The 15928-nt window shown below is 36.1% G+C and overlaps 2 protein-coding genes across 3 annotated transcripts in view; one reads left to right on the top strand and one right to left on the bottom strand.

Annotated features, from left to right (window-relative positions):
* The window catches only part of LOC141386565 (uncharacterized), a 106755-nt gene extending 106230 nt beyond the window's left edge, over positions 1-525 (bottom strand). For both annotated transcript variants that reach the window (XM_073955293.1, XM_073955294.1), the window contains exon 1: positions 113-525. The gene's annotated coding sequence lies outside the window, so the exon portion shown is untranslated. The remainder of the gene's footprint in view (positions 1-112) is intronic.
* An 11612-nt stretch (positions 526-12137) lies between these two features.
* Positions 12138-15579, top strand: fand (Pre-mRNA-splicing factor SYF1 fand). Its single transcript, XM_073989856.1, has 4 exons — positions 12138-12343; positions 12786-13483; positions 13547-14879; positions 14943-15579. Exons 1-4 carry the CDS (start codon positions 12299-12301, stop codon positions 15516-15518), a joined length of 2652 nt encoding a protein of 883 aa, XP_073845957.1. The 5' UTR covers positions 12138-12298; the 3' UTR covers positions 15519-15579.
* The last annotated feature ends 349 nt before the right edge of the window (positions 15580-15928 follow it).

The raw sequence follows: 15928 nt of genomic DNA, 5'->3' as shown, positions 1-15928 counted from the left end.
AAGGTCGCCATCAGACCATCTGCTTTTTCACATGTATGAATCAGCTGTTCTGTATATTAGTATACCCAAAGTGACAACATACATGTGAAAAAGCAGATGGTCTGATGGCAGCCTTAGCTTTTTATTATTATTCCTTTCTTTAGTAGGAAGATGAAGATTTGGATTTGTTGCTTCCTTGTGTTCCAAATGTAAATATCACGTTGATGTTTGGGGGGTTAGGGGGAATTTTTCACAGGAAAAAAATTGCGTAAAGATAATTTTATTATTTTATTCCGATATCATTTGTGTAAATTTTCGCTTATTTATTAACACTTTTTGTAATAGATTTTATTGCTGTTGTGATTTCTTTTTTAATTTTTGTTTAATTAAATTTTCTCGTTAAATAAGTCGTCGACGAAATATTATCTCCATCTGTCACTTTTTTAGAAGGAAAATATATATATCGATGAGTAAGAAGAAGACTGATAGAGATGGCAAACACCTTATCTATTTGTGTGTTATCGCCATCACTGGAGAAAAGAAACTACTATGGTGCGAAATTAGTGGGGATTGTAACAACGTAACGTATGTGTCATAATGTAAGGGTGTTCACATCTGATAATTGTGAGAAATTGTAACAGATAAAAAGGATTTTTGTACGAAATGAATAAAATATGTCTGTACGATAACGCAAAAGTTTGTACAAATTTGTACAAACCTTTACAAAATGCTGTTCGATAACAAACTTGTAAAAAAGAGAGCCAATTTGGAGAGAATTTTGGAGACTTTTGTTACTGAGAACTTACAAGTTTTTGCAAGCAAAATTTTCCTTGTAAGAATTTGCAAGTTTGATTAGTTGATTTAAATTCGAATGTTTTGTGTTGGACTTTGATATTCTTGGCAAACACATAAACAAACATTTGGTTATTAAAATAATTACAAGATAAAAAAGAGAAAAGATAACTAAATAAATTATGAAAAACGACTTATTTTGTTAAATAACTTATTTTATAGTTTGTGATGATTGTTTTATTTCTAAGGTATCAAATCCCAGCAAAGAGCGGCGCATCCATGGAGTAGGAGGAATACTATGTGGACGGCCAGCCGTTTATTTATGATATGGGGAGAGATTTATTTTTGTAGCAATGGATAATCAAATAATTTTCGTAAGCAACCTTCGATTGCTAAATTAAATCTTATCCGCCAAACTTTTTGTTTATCAAATAAGCTGACTTCTTGAAAGTTTTTGCAAATTATTGTTCGATAACATTCTGCAAATGTTTAGCTTCGAGAGAATAAAATTAGTGGAGAGAAGTTACTGAGTACTTGCAAGTACTTTTCACTTGCGAAGTTAGTCCCGGTACACACTAGAGTGAATTTCATTAAAAAATTTCATGAAATTAGGTGTTCTTAGTTTGAATTCCCCACTACAGCAATTTCATGATTTTACTCTTCTATGGAACTCGATCTATAGACGCATCATTTCATGTCAAAATTTCAATGAAATTACTCTAGTGTGGCCCGAGACTATAGGAAATATTTATTGCAATTAATGGTATGTTCCTTCCCAGCAAAAAGTTTGCACCCGCGGATGCAGTTAAATCACTAGAACAATTGCCGCTGGAGTACATCTTTTCCTATGAATTCACCTATGAATTTTACAAGAGAGCGCGCAGCTAGGATGCACTCCATTTTGCTTCCACGGCACACAGCTAGGATGCACTCCATTATCGATCCAAATCACAGCCTTTGAGGTAGTGTTTTGGATTGAATTTAAACGCAGTCTAAAGATGCTATAAAATGCAAGACATTCCAAATATCCCAAAATAAATAAAATACATTGCTTATTCGTGTAAAACAAGAATATTAACTTTATTACACTAATACAAATTATAAAAGCTCTCCATTAAATTTGACCATAACTGAGTTTACTTCCTCTGCTCTGCTTTTTGTGACACCGCAACTGATATTGCTTCATCATCCAAATTGTCTTTCATTTTTTCTCCAACTCCAGTTCAGATTTCCAAAAAAACTCTAAGGGCATGTTTCACTATGTCGGACGAAAATGAAAACGAAAGAAAAAGGGATTACCGCGTATAGGATTTTTAAATTTTGTAGTTGTTTTAAAGCAAACACAAAGTCAATATTGCCATGAAAACCAACCCAGCAAAAAGTTTGCATCCACGGAAGCAGTTAAATCACTGGTGCAAGTGTCACGAAGTGCTTCTTTTTCTATGAATTCCTCAGTGAATTTTACAAGGGAGCGCGCAGAAAGGAAGCACTCCATTTTGCTTCCGCAGCACGCAGTTAGGAAGCACTCTATTTTGCTTCCGCAGCACGCAGCTAGGAAGCACTCCATTTTTACAATTTTTACCACTTTTACGAGTTTTGCGTTCCCGTACACAAAATTTGTATGAAAATCGTTTACGACTTTTACCACTTTGTAAAGTACGGGAACAGGCCATTAATAAGACATTTTAATTTTATTCTTATAGGCCGTTTATATATAACAAGGTTAACCCAGTGGGTCTGGGTTTCAAATGTCATTTCCATTGTATATACTTCAAACAAATCCTCATAAAGAAGGTTAACCCTGCAAAAAACTATAATATAAACGCCGTATTACTTTAATTTCATTTGTTGAATGAAAATTGAATTTTTTATCGTTTATACATAAAAGTGCTTGTTGGATGTAATCCAAATGTGAGGAAAAGGATTGCCTTTTTCATTAGTCCACTGGAAGCGCATCCATGCATGTAATGAAATCCTCACTCCAACTTGCACCACTTCCATTTTTTTTTGCTGGGAAAGTTTAGGTGTTTTTCGTTCGCAATAATTTCGTTTCGACATAGCGAAACAGGCCCTAACTCCACTTCAAAAATAATTTGCGTCTCGTGAATTACAGCAATGCTCGTGTCTTTATTTTGTATTTCTTTATTTTTTTTTTTTAACAAATTCTTATAATTTTACCCAGCAAAAAAAAATGGAAGTGGTGCAAGTTGGAGTGAGGATTTCATTACATGCATGGATGCGCTTCCAGTGGACTAATGAAAAAGGCAATCCTTTTCCTCACATTTGGATTACATCCAACAAGCACTTTTATGTATAAACGATAAAAAATTCAATTTTCATTCAACAAATGAAATTAAAGTAATACGGCGTTTATATTATAATTTTTTGCAGGGTTAACCTTCTTTATGAGGATTTGTTTGAAGTATATACAATGGAAATGACATTTGAAACCCAGACCCACTGGGTTAACCTTGTTATATATAAACGGCCTATAAGAATAAAACAAAAATGTCTTATTAATGGCCTGTTCCCGTACTTTACAAAGTGGTAAAAGTCGTAAACGATTTTCATACAAATTTTGTGTACGGGAACGCAAAACTCGTAAAAGTGGTAAAAATTGTAAAAATAGAGTGCTTCCTAGCTGCGTGCTGCGGAAGCAAAATGGAGTGCTTCCTAACTGCGTGCTGCGGAAGCAAAATGGAGTGCTTCCTTTCTGCGCGCTGCCTTGTAAAATTCACTGAGGAATTCATAGAAATAGAAGCACTTCGTGACACTTGCACCAGTGATTTAACTGCTTCCGTGGATGCAAACTTTTTGCTGGGTAGGCACTCTTTCTTGTGTTCAGAAAAAAACTGCGACTGTAGGGATCAAAAATTGGCTTGCTTGGCTAGGGATCTATAAGCGAGTGCTTCTAAAATGTATCGAGCGGAGTGCATTTTTCATAACTCCGTGTGGACTGCATCAAAAGATGTATTGAAATCATAACTCTGCATTGCACTACTTTAAAATTTTTTGCTGGGTTTACTTTAAAAAATGGCAAAAGTAGTAAATGTTGTTAGCTGTTCTCATATCAATTGTATGCTTACGTCAATAAAAGTTTTTGCTTCGAATCCACTACAATGTTTGGTTTACATTCGGCGTCTTTTCGTGATTTCGAAGGCGTTTCGTGATTTCGCGCGGAATCATGCAAAATTTATTATGATTTCGCATACAAAAATGAAATCATCTCATTTCGTGATTTCAGCGAAATCAACATCGAAATCACGGTACACATGATATACAACCTTGCTTTTGCCTAAAAAAGTACCAAAAGTTGCAACACTTTTCACGTATCACAATAAACAAGGTAGATGTGCGAATTGCTGAAACAAAAAATTTTAGTATCAAAATTTGTAAACAACCTGAAAAATATTAAATAACTTTCTTACAATGCTATTTTTCATTGTGTTCCCGTACTTTTTTAATGGTAATTTTAGAAAATAGATCTAATTTTAAAAAATTTCTCCACCATACAAATTTCCTAAAAATACGGAAACGGGAAATGACGGAAATTGCAAAAACTCCAGCAAAAATGTCAAAATCAACGTATCAGTTATAATATTAGATACCAATGAACATATGAACATGATTGCTGCTAGTTTCTAATAGGCCAAAATTGTATGGCAGAAAACAGGAGAAGAGGGTGTTATTCGGCGCTATTTTTGTCTAAAGAGAAGTGCAAGTCTTGCTAGATTTCGGAGTCGGGAACGCATTTTTAGCACTAAACGGGACAACTACTGCATGTACTAATATTTTGTAGGTTCTGAGCACAACTTTTATCTATCAAAATTTATTATTATGATGTCTCAACTATAAAATCATTATTTATTTTTTTATTTTTTGGTACTATACACAATTGATATGATATATAGATAATTTTACGATAATTTTTTAAATAAAGTTGTAAATTTCTGTATTGTCGAATATTTTTGATGTTTAATTCAATTTACAACAACTTGTTTTGAAAATTCATGTTCAATCAGCTGCGCATATGCATCTACCTTGATCATTGTCATATGTTTGAAATCAACAAAATATAAGTGTGAACACCGTGGTGTATTTCAGGATTTCGTGAAATCCAATGGATTTTGGAGTGCAAGTGTAAACTTGGCACAAAATTTGAAAATCATACACGGTTTAAGTAGTTTTTCATTTGTTTTCATTTTCGTATATTTTGATACACACACTGCTTTTTGCTCCTAAAAATGCAACTATTGCAGTCTGTACCAATATTGGCAACTATAGCTGTGTTCCTTTACTTACCTGAGGTTACCATTTTTACAATTTGTTACCATTTTTAACCTGCAAAGCGTTCCTAAACCCCGAAAAGTGGCAAAACTGGAAGCAATTTTTAAGAGAGAGAGAGAGCGAAAATGGCTTTCTCTTCTACCACAGGCTACCAGCAAAATTTCTGCAGGTAAAAAATGGCAGAACTGATTTTTCGACTTTTGTTTGACGATTATTTCACAATGAAAAAGAAAATGGACGCAAAACAGAAGAAAAAGTCGAACGCTGACAAAACTAAATTAAAAACTGTGAAATCATGGTAGAATGATAAAAGGTAGTCGCATCTGTCAAATTTAGGAAAATACAGCCCTGTATGTCTGTACGGGAGCGTGTCAAATACAAAACAACAATAGTACATGAATTTTGTTTTTTCAAAATAGTCTGGCTTAATCCCATTGTTGTTGTTTTAATATTTTAAAACAACTATTTTATTAGTGGAAAAGATTTGGCATTGTTCGCCAAGGGGTAAGGCAGGGAATACTATAGTTTCGATCCACGCCACTGGATCTCATCAGTTCCCTTGTTTCTTGTTTGTGGATATTCTCCACCGAAGTTATTTTTCAATAACTTCTTCAACAAGAAACTTTTTATACCCAAACATCAATCGTCAGCTCGAAGTATAAAGGTAAGCAAAGAAAAAGTTCAATGAGAAGCTTTTCCTTGGCAACCTCATACAACTCCGACGAAAGTGTCTGCGAAAACAATTCAAACCTCTTCCACTTGTATGTGTCGTCGAATTTCGACAAATGCACACACACATGCACAAATGTACATGACATTTCATAATATAAATAAAATATGTACATATATTTGTTTACCATTACTTTTTGTGTTTCGAAAAAAAACATTGGTCATTTCAACAAATATTCGTACTCTGACTGGTAAGCCGCTAAAAAACACTTTTGACAACACCGAATTTAAACAATCCCACATTATAGATGCTATGGAACAACGATTCTTGAAACATACACCACAATAACAACAAAATCTAAAGGAACAAAGAAATTACAACAAATGCGTTCCTGGATCAAAGGATCAACCCCAGGAACAACAAATGTTGCGCCATTGAAACACACAGGATTGAGTGAGGATTTTATTTCTTCAGAAGCAGCAATAATCATCAGTGAAAACAGAATTCTCAATATATGAAAATTGGGTCGCAACCAACATCTCTACTACAACAACAGCAACAATTATCTATTGCATGGAATCAGTCAGATTCGTAAGAATCGTACTACAATCGTACCTGTAACAAAAAACTTATATGTATACAAGGACAATATTCACGGTCATTCCAACAATTGGCGGGGCAAATCTACAATATCCCAAGGTTTTAGTATTACAACCAGGCCACGTAATTTCTGACAGGTGATAAATATTCTATGTAGCTGTTTCTTTCCCTATGGTAGTGGCAAATAATTCCCGACATTTGTATTGATATAAAGTTTTGCAACATTTTATTAATAAAAACGCCTTAAAATATAACATACATGTAGTTTCGCTTGATTAAATCTGTTATAATAAATCAATATATAATAGTAGTCCGGTCGGGTTGTTGTTGGTGGATTTGATCATGAACAGTTTAACCGTTTTATATGTGGTGTTCCCTGAAAGAATCCAAAGTCTGTTGTTGTTATACAATGTTATTATATGTTTGTAAGTTCCTATCCTACATAATCAGACTCTGGGTCAATCTCCAGTTCAAGGAATGTGGCTGTTTCGATGGAATCTACTAGTCATTTGAGCATACGTTTTGCGCGGTGTCATCGATCCATGCACTATAGGAATTCAGACGGCTGGACCATACCGAGCGTAGTCGAGCCAAAACTACTCGGCTGCGATAGATGTACACATATTTGGATCCAACGCTTAGATTTCTTCGCAAAAATGATCGATTTTAACAGCCGTAGCCCTTAAGGTGTTTTCCTTCCTTGCCGATTTTCAACAAGCAAACATTCACCAAATTTGTTGTGGGAATCGGCATTGCTCAATAGGACTTTTTTCTTTAAGATTTCTTGCAGATCTTGATAAATATCCATAGCGCCACCAATGGTCAACAGTAATTTGTAATGTATGTATTTGCCGATTGTATTTGACGACCGGAGAAAATTTAATTTTTAAACAAAAATTTTTCGTTTTAATTTAAAAATGGAAATTAAATTTAAACTGACATTTTTACGTACATACAAATGTAAATAAACACACATACATATAAGCATTCAATTTAAAATTTGAAAAAAATTTTAAACAGCTGTTAGCATGAAACTACCTTTCTATGTACCATGCTGTGAAATAAAAGACGAAAATTGATTTGTTTGCGTTTCTTTTTGACATTGCTGCCAGATGTACCATTTTTCCGTTCCTTTACTTTTCTGGTAAAACTCATGGTTCAATTATTAGAAGGTTGGGTAGGTTCATGAAATTATAAAAAAACAACTCTGATGCCGGTTTGCTTATAACTTCAAATGAATAATAACAAATGCAACAGGTTTTGTTTATTTGAAATATTGTCAAATATTTAAATTGAAATATTTTATATATGTATGTCTACGTTTTAGTATAGGAATTTTGAAATTATTAGCCCAATTTGCCCTTGTAATTGGGATTTTGTATTCTACCCAAAATTGTTTATAAAGTCCACGTACCATATAACTGTACCTGCAGATTTTAGCTCAGAAAACTAGGCGGTGGAGGATACAAAACGTTCGCCAGGCCCAATGGACACTGAGCTCACCGTGGTGCCACCTTGCGAGCTACCGTTAACATCTGGAAAGGGTAGTGAGCTAACATGTTTACTCATAAGAACGTTAAAAACTTGAGTTGGACATTGGGCTAATAACCCATCCCACCAAAAGACCTTACTATGGAAAACAAAGAAACAGAAAACAATCCCCTCTTAGGTTAACGACCTCGCAAATGTTTTATGAAGCATAAACAGCGAATCTATACCTGGAATGTGAAGTTTACGCTTTGGCAGATGTACTTGAAAAATACAAGCCCGATTGGATTGGGAAAGGCGTCACAACAATATACATATAAAGGTGGCGCTCTGTATTATAGCTGCCATGACACAACGCATGAGTTTGGTTGCGGATTTGTAGTTTGTCGGATGTAAAAGGGTCTGGTATCCAGCTTCACACCAGTGATTGAAAGGTTTGCTACAATTTGTATAGAAGCACCATTTTTCAGCATCAGTTTTAATTGTGCTCATGCACCCACAGAACACTAGGAACAGACCAAAGACATATTTTATGTGCGCTTAGAAGAAACGCGTGATTATTGTCCTGCCCATGACATTACATTTATTTTATGCGATTTTAATGTCGAAATTGGAAAGGAGAATAACTTTGGCCCAACAGTCGGAAAATTCAGTCTTCCCAGGGAAACTTCTGACAAAGGAATCAGGTTGATAAACTTCGCAGCGACAAAAAAAATGGTAGTTAGCAGTACCAGATTTACGCATCTCGACATTCATCGTTCCGAGGCGCTAACATGGACTCGGATCACCATATTGTTGCAGCAACGGTACGTACTACGAATCTGATTAAACTTTGCAAATCAAGTACGAACAGACGCAGCACGGAAGTTGGACATCGGTAAGCTGCAATCACAACACATAGCCACATCATATTCCACTCATCTGGCCCAATTGTTTTATGAAAGTACACGTCGACAATTTTGAAGTCATTTCTGTTTTCAAAATTCCATATTTATCTTTGTTCGTATCCAATTTGATTTTGAATAAATTTATTTTGTCGTTTGTCAACTCTGTCAAAAGTGTTTTGACACAATAGGAGGACCTCAGGAAAAAATTGTAATCAGATGTTTGCTGTGTCCTACCTTTCAATGATTGTACCATGGTAAAACTGTTCATGAGAGAGCAATTTTGAGCAAAAAGTAAAGGAACAAAGCTTATGTTCATGTGTCGTTTATTTACTAGGGTTATGACTTTTTGACCTTTTTTTCTCCAAAAATGATTTCCTTTAGCGAGAATGAATGAACATGAATGAAAATTTGCTGCAAAATTTTTTTCCTGTTGCACGAATAAATGACATTTTGCTTATTAATAACTAAAATAATTTTTATTCCATTTAAATATTGAAAAAGGTCCTGCACAAAGCACTTTCAATTGATGTGATACATGGAATAAAGCTATGTATGATATAAAATCATATATGTATGTAATAATATGACGATAAAATTGGTGAGAAACAAAAGCTTATGTCATTCTGGATATGTCGTGTGGCTATAGCGACTCCAAAATTTTTTCCAAAAAGCTCATCTATAAAAAATTTAAAAGCTTTTTTTCTATCGAATCACCTTGTAATTTAGTTTTTATCTAATCTTATGCAAAAGCTCATCAAAATATGACACAGGGATGTGAGGTTGTAAAAAAGTCATAACCCTATTATTTACATTTTTCAAATAACTGTAAACACAAACATACAAAAACAAACAGAAGCGGAGAAATAGAAAAAAGATTAAATAAAAATAAAATGCATGTAGCTTTAGTTTAATATAAATATTATATTCCATTTTTAATTTTCAAGCAATTCTTTTTGCAAATTCGCGTATGTTTACGTAAACAAAGATCAGCTGACTGGCATCTTATATCAGTTTAGGCTAGTCTAAACAACTAGGATTTGAAAGTTGGATTTAGAAATCGAGTCGATTTAAAATGACTAGTCTAAACAGGCTATTCGATGCGATGTAACCACAGTTCCACTGGTGTTAGAAGAGTAAGTTTGGCAGGGCAGTTGAAAAGGTACACACTGCACCTTGATATGGTTCATGCCGCATGCCCGGGAGATGGAGGACTTCATTCACACTATATTTGCTTATGCCCTTTGCAACTGTGTCCGTGTGAATCCTGATCAAACCTCATTGATATCCTTGATGATCGAGGTGCTCTCTCCTGTATCGCTGGACCTCGCACTCTAGAACGTGAAGATTCTTCTTGATGTGTCTGAGTGTGTCGGACCTACCCACCATATGGTGATTAGGATGGCTCTCACGGCAACACCCAATCAAGTACTGCAAAGAATGCGTCTCATTTTGTTGCTGTACGACACTTACCTAAATAAATTGACCTTCGAATGGAATCCTCAGGGTACAAGGCGTCTCAAACTGATTTGGCCAGAAGTACGAAGCATCGCAAAAGATAGACAACGTTGGAACCAAGATCTATCACGTAAGTAGCACAACAACAACTCATTTTTGGCGAAAAATTCTTCAATATGTCAAAAAGTTTGTTTACGATGTTCATACAATTTATTCAGAATAACAAAAAAATAGACAGATTGAGTCCAATCAGATGGTCGTTTTACGCCACCTTAGTGCTTCATCAGCTTTGTTCCTTTACTTTTTAATGGTAAGAGTGGTAAAAGAGAAAAGTGTCAAAATTACTCAAAATTGCTCTCTCATGAACATTTTCACAAGAAAAGTAAAGGAACGGAAAAATGGTAGATCTGGCAGCAATGTCAAAAAGAAACATAAAAAAATAAATTTTCGTCTTTTATTTCACAGTTTTTAATTTAGTTTTGTCAGCGTTCGACTTTTTCTTCCGTTTTTCGTCCATTTTCTTCTTCATTGTGAAATAATCGTCAAACAAAAGTCAAAAAAAATCAGTTCTGCCATTTTGCTGGTAGCCTCTGGTAGAAGAGAAAGCCATTTTCGCTCTCTCTCCTTTCTCACCTCTTAAAAATTGCTTCCAGTTTTGCCACTTTTCAGGGTTAAGAAACGCTTTGCAGGTTAAAAATGGTAACAAATGGTAAAAATGGTAACCTCAGGTAAGTAAAGGAACACAGCTTCTAAACACAGTTTGTAATCGAACAGCATGTTGTAAACGTTTGTACAAATTTGTACAAACTTTAAGGTTATTGAACAAACCTATTGTATGTTTGTTTGTTCGTTCTACTACTCAATCTGGCTCTATATCCAGTTTCAGGAATGTGGCGGCTTCGATGCGATGTAACCACAGATCCACTGGTGTTAGATGAGTAAGTTTGCTGTTGAAAATGTACACACTGCACCTTGAGCTGGTCCATGCCGCATGCCCGGGAGACGGATGACTTCAACCACACTATAGTTGTTTATGCCCTTTGCAACTGTGTCCGTCTGAATGCTATTCAAACCTCATCGATATGCTTGCTGATCTAGGTGTTCTCTCCTGTATCGTTGGACCTCGCTCTCTACAACGTGAAGATTCTTCTTGATGTGTCTGAGTGTGTCGGACCTACTCACCAGATGGTGATTAGGATGGCTCTCACGGTAACACCCAATCAAGTACTGCAACGAAAGCATCTCATTTTGTTGCTGTACCACACAGACCTAAATAAAATGACATTCGAATGGAATCCTCAGGGTACAAGGCGCAGATGACGTCCCAAACTGATTTGGATAAGAACAATTCAGACAGAAAGCAAGAACTTTGGCACATGGCCAGAAGTACGAAGCATCGCAAAAGATAGACAACGTTGGAACCAAGACCTATCACGTAAGTAGCACAACAACAACTCATTTTTGGCGAAAAATTCTTCAATATGTCAAAAAGTTTGTTTACGTTTTCATACAATTATTGAGAATAACAAAAAAATTGATAGATTGAAACCAATCAGCCGGACTTTTTACGCCACCTTATAATTTCATCATGTTTCATCATGATGCAATACAAATGCAAGCCATTAGGCCTGTTAGATAACTTTGCAAGTAAAAAGTATATGCAAGTTCTTGGAAGTACTTCTCATTTCTCTTTTACTGAACAAGTTTGTTTTCGAACAGCATTTTGTAAAAGTTAGTACAAATTTGTACAAACGTTTGAGTTATCGTACAAACCTATTGAAAAATAATCCAGAATAAATAAAATGCGTTTATTATTTGTGTTAAAAAGAATATTAAGAACAAATTATCAAATAAGTCGAGCAAAGACAATAATCATGACAATGAGTGCTAATGTAAACGTAGCCATAGTTTGTCATGACAATCGACAAACCTAATCTCGTCCAATGAACCCACTTTGCACAGTGTGTTATCGTGTTATCGATTGTACTGTTGAATCAGCTGTTTATTTTGACAAACGTTTTTCCATTGTTGTATTTGCATGGCGTCTTGTAGGGCTAGTTTATGTTAAATTTATTAAACATTTTATATTATTATTATTGAATTTAACAATAAAATAAGTAAAAAATTGAGCATTTCGAATATGACTATCACGGGAGTATCGGCGCTCTCAATGGAAATTGATTTTGTAAGTATTTGAGAGTAAAATTCTTAGCATTTTAAACCACATTTCAACTTGTGTATCGTCACATAAATGCCCGAAGACGTAACCCACATGAAAATCGAAATTCGTTTTTGATCTGATACATAAAGCTGAAATACATGCTCTGGATAAGGATCTTATTTAAGAAATGGCTTTTCAGAAAATGGGTTAAAATTGCAGTGTAATGACGGATCCCAAAACCAAGCGTTTTCGCGTTTTTAGTTTCAGTATGTATTCCCTTCGTACATGATTATAATACTCCAAATATCCGCCATCATATGATTGATATTCTATAAAACCGTTTTTCATTTTATAACGTTTTTTGCTTTTCCTGTAAAGTTTTGATTTTGTGGGTTACGTCTTCAGCATTTATGGTGACGGTATACTCATGTGCTAATCTGGTTCATTTTGTTCATTCCACCATTAGCCTGAAGAAGATGTCCCCTATGAGGAGGAAATTCTGCGCAATGCCTATTCCGTGAAACACTGGCTGCGTTACATCGACCACAAGGCTCGAGCGCCAAATAATGCTGTTAATATTGTCTATGAGCGGGCATTAAAGGAGTTGCCGGGAAGTTATAAGATATGGTACAATTACTTGCGTACACGTAGGAAGCAGGTGCGTGGTAAATGCATCACCGACCCTATGTATGAGGAGGTGAATAACACTTTTGAGCGAGCATTGGTTTTTATGCATAAAATGCCTCGTATTTGGATGGATTATGGTACATTTATGACACAGCAATGTAAGATTACACGTACGCGTCATGTTTTCGATAGAGCTTTGCGAGCATTACCCGTGACACAGCATCATCGTATATGGCCATTATATTTGAAATTTGTTAAGAAATTTGATATACCGGAGACGGGAGTGAGGGTTTTTCGTCGTTATTTGAAATTGGCACCCGACGATGCAGAGGAATATATTGAATATTTGTTGAGTGTTAATCGTTTGGATGATGCTGCCCAACAATTGGCTTCTATTGTTGATAATGAACATTTTGCCTCGAAACATGGTAAATCAAGTCATCAACTGTGGACAGAGTTGTGTGAGCTGATTTCCAAAAATCCGGATAAGGTGCATTCGCTGAATGTAGATGCCATTATTAGAGGGGGGCTGAGGAGGTGAGTTTGAAAATTTGATGCTTTGAACCTGGCATTAATTCATTTGTTTGTTTTCTCTTTCAGATATACTGATCAACTGGGTCATTTGTGGAACTGCTTGGCAGATTATTATGTACGCTCGGGTTTGTTTGATCGAGCCCGTGATATTTACGAAGAAGCCATACAAACGGTACGCACTGTGCGTGATTTTACCCAGGTCTTTGATGAATATGCGCAATTTGAGGAACTTTCACTGAATAAGCGCATGGAAATGGTGGCCAATGATCCCGATGCCACCGAGGAAGATGATATAGATGTTGAATTGCGCTTGGCCCGTTTCGAACATCTGATGGATAGACGTTTGTTGCTGCTGAATTCAGTTTTACTTCGACAAAATCCCCACAATGTCCATGAATGGCATAAACGTGTCAAGCTCTATGAGGATAAGCCGCATGAAATCATAAACACCTATACGGAGGCAGTGCAAACCGTGCAACCCAAGTTAGCAGTGGGTAAATTACACACCTTATGGGTAGAATTTGCCAAGTTCTATGAATCCAATGGTCAAGTAGATGATGCCAGGGTTGTGTTTGAAAGAGCCACTGAAGTGGAATATGTCAAGGTAGATGATTTGGCCAGTGTTTGGTGTGAATGGGCCGAAATGGAAATACGCCAAGAAAACTTTGAGGAGGCGCTGAAACTAATGCAAAGGGCCACGGTAATGCCCAAACGCAAGGTGGCCTATCACGACGATACGGAAACCGTGCAAATGCGTCTCTATAAATCCCTTAAGGTTTGGTCCATGTATGCCGATTTGGAGGAATCTTTTGGCACCTTTAAAACCTGTAAAGCTGTCTATGATCGCATTATAGACCTGAAAATATGTACCCCACAAATCATTATCAATTATGGCCTGTTCCTGGAGGAACATAACTACTTTGAAGAAGCCTTCCGGGCATATGAAAAGGGCATAGCTCTCTTCAAATGGCCAAATGTTTATGATATTTGGAATGCATATTTGACCAAGTTCTTAAAACGTTATGGTGGTTCAAAGCTGGAACGAGCACGAGATTTATTCGAACAATGTTTGGAGAATTGTCCTCCCGAACATGCGAAATATTTCTATTTGTTGTATGCTAAATTGGAAGAAGATCATGGTTTGGCTCGGCATGCCATGGCGGTATATGATAGAGCCACAAGCGCCGTTAAACCAGAGGAAATGTATGACATGTATAATATCTTTGTTAAGAAGGCAGCGGAGATTTATGGTCTACCACGCACAAGGGAAATTTATGAAAAGGCCATTGAAACACTGCCCGAGGAGAATATGCGTCAAATGTGTGTACGTTTTGCTGAAATGGAAACGAAATTGGGTGAAATTGATAGAGCTAGAGCCATATATGCCCACTGTTCTCAGGTAAGGGGGAGAAAATTAATTTCTTTGTGATTTCTTTTTAATATTTTGTTGTATTTTTTCCAGGTCTGCGATCCCAGAATCACTGCCGAATTTTGGCAAACCTGGAAAGAGTTTGAGGTACGCCATGGTAATGAGGATACCATGCGCGAAATGTTGCGCATCAAACGTTCCGTCCAGGCCACCTATAATACCCAGGTTAATATGATGGCTGCCCAATTTATGACCAATAATACCCCAGCCGATGCTGCTGGTACAGATGCAATGCGTCAATTGGATGCCAAGGCAACAGAGGCAGCAAATAGCCAAGCAATGAAACCACCACCACCTCCCAAACCCTCAGGTGGTGCCAGCAATATTATGTTTGTACGTGGCGAGACCCAAGGTGGTGCGGCCAGAGATAAAGTTGTTAATCCCGATGAAATTGATATTGGAGACAGTGATGAAGACGATGATGATGAGGAGGAAGAAGAAGATGCAGCAAATACTAATGGTGCTGAGGACAACTCAAAAGCAACCCGCAAAGATGACAACGATAATGTTATGAAAAAATTACGCATTGAACAAAAATCCATACCAGCCAAGGTGTTTGGTGGTCTTAAGACAAAAACGAAAAATGATGATGATGAAGAAGATGATTAGATTTTAAGTAAAGCAAGTTAATAATAAAGAGGGGAAGAAAATAAAAACTTTAGAAGGTAAATGATTTAAAGTATCATGTTTATAAATTATTTGCTAGCCTCCACTCCACATCGCTTTCTCAAAATTATTTCCAATAAACATTAGGAAGGAAAAATGTGAGCTATCAGAAATCAGCGGAAGTAGTGCGTGGATTTTCGCCGTTAGAAAGAAACTTCTCATAAGCGACATCTGTGATTGCGTTTCAAAGGTTCGTGTCTTTAATTTGCCGTAACATGCCCCACAAATAATTTAGTTTACCTTTTTGTCGCTAGGGTTGATAACAGTGCAAAGCTAACATAAAAATATCCTTAGAAGCATCCAAAGGTCGCAAAGGAAGTGAATTTTTAAAAACAAGCAATGTCAAGGTTGGA

This window comes from Musca autumnalis, unplaced genomic scaffold, assembly GCF_047663935.1.
Source record: "Musca autumnalis isolate F117 unplaced genomic scaffold, ASM4766393v1 scaffold_5, whole genome shotgun sequence".
NCBI lineage: Eukaryota > Metazoa > Arthropoda > Insecta > Diptera > Muscidae > Musca > Musca autumnalis.
The sequence above is the reverse complement of the archived record's forward strand: the minus strand, read 5'-3'. Positions and strand labels throughout refer to the sequence as shown.

Excerpts from the sequence above, each read along its gene's own strand:
- fand (XM_073989856.1), top strand. The coding sequence starts at position 12,299 with ATGACTATCACGGGAGTATCGGCGCTCTCAATGGAAATTGATTTT. Across the intron at positions 12,344-12,785 it reads TCTCAATGGAAATTGATTTT|CCTGAAGAAGATGTCCCCTA; the intron begins GTAAGTATTTGA and ends TTCCACCATTAG. Across the intron at positions 14,880-14,942 it reads TATATGCCCACTGTTCTCAG|GTCTGCGATCCCAGAATCAC; the intron begins GTAAGGGGGAGA and ends TATTTTTTCCAG.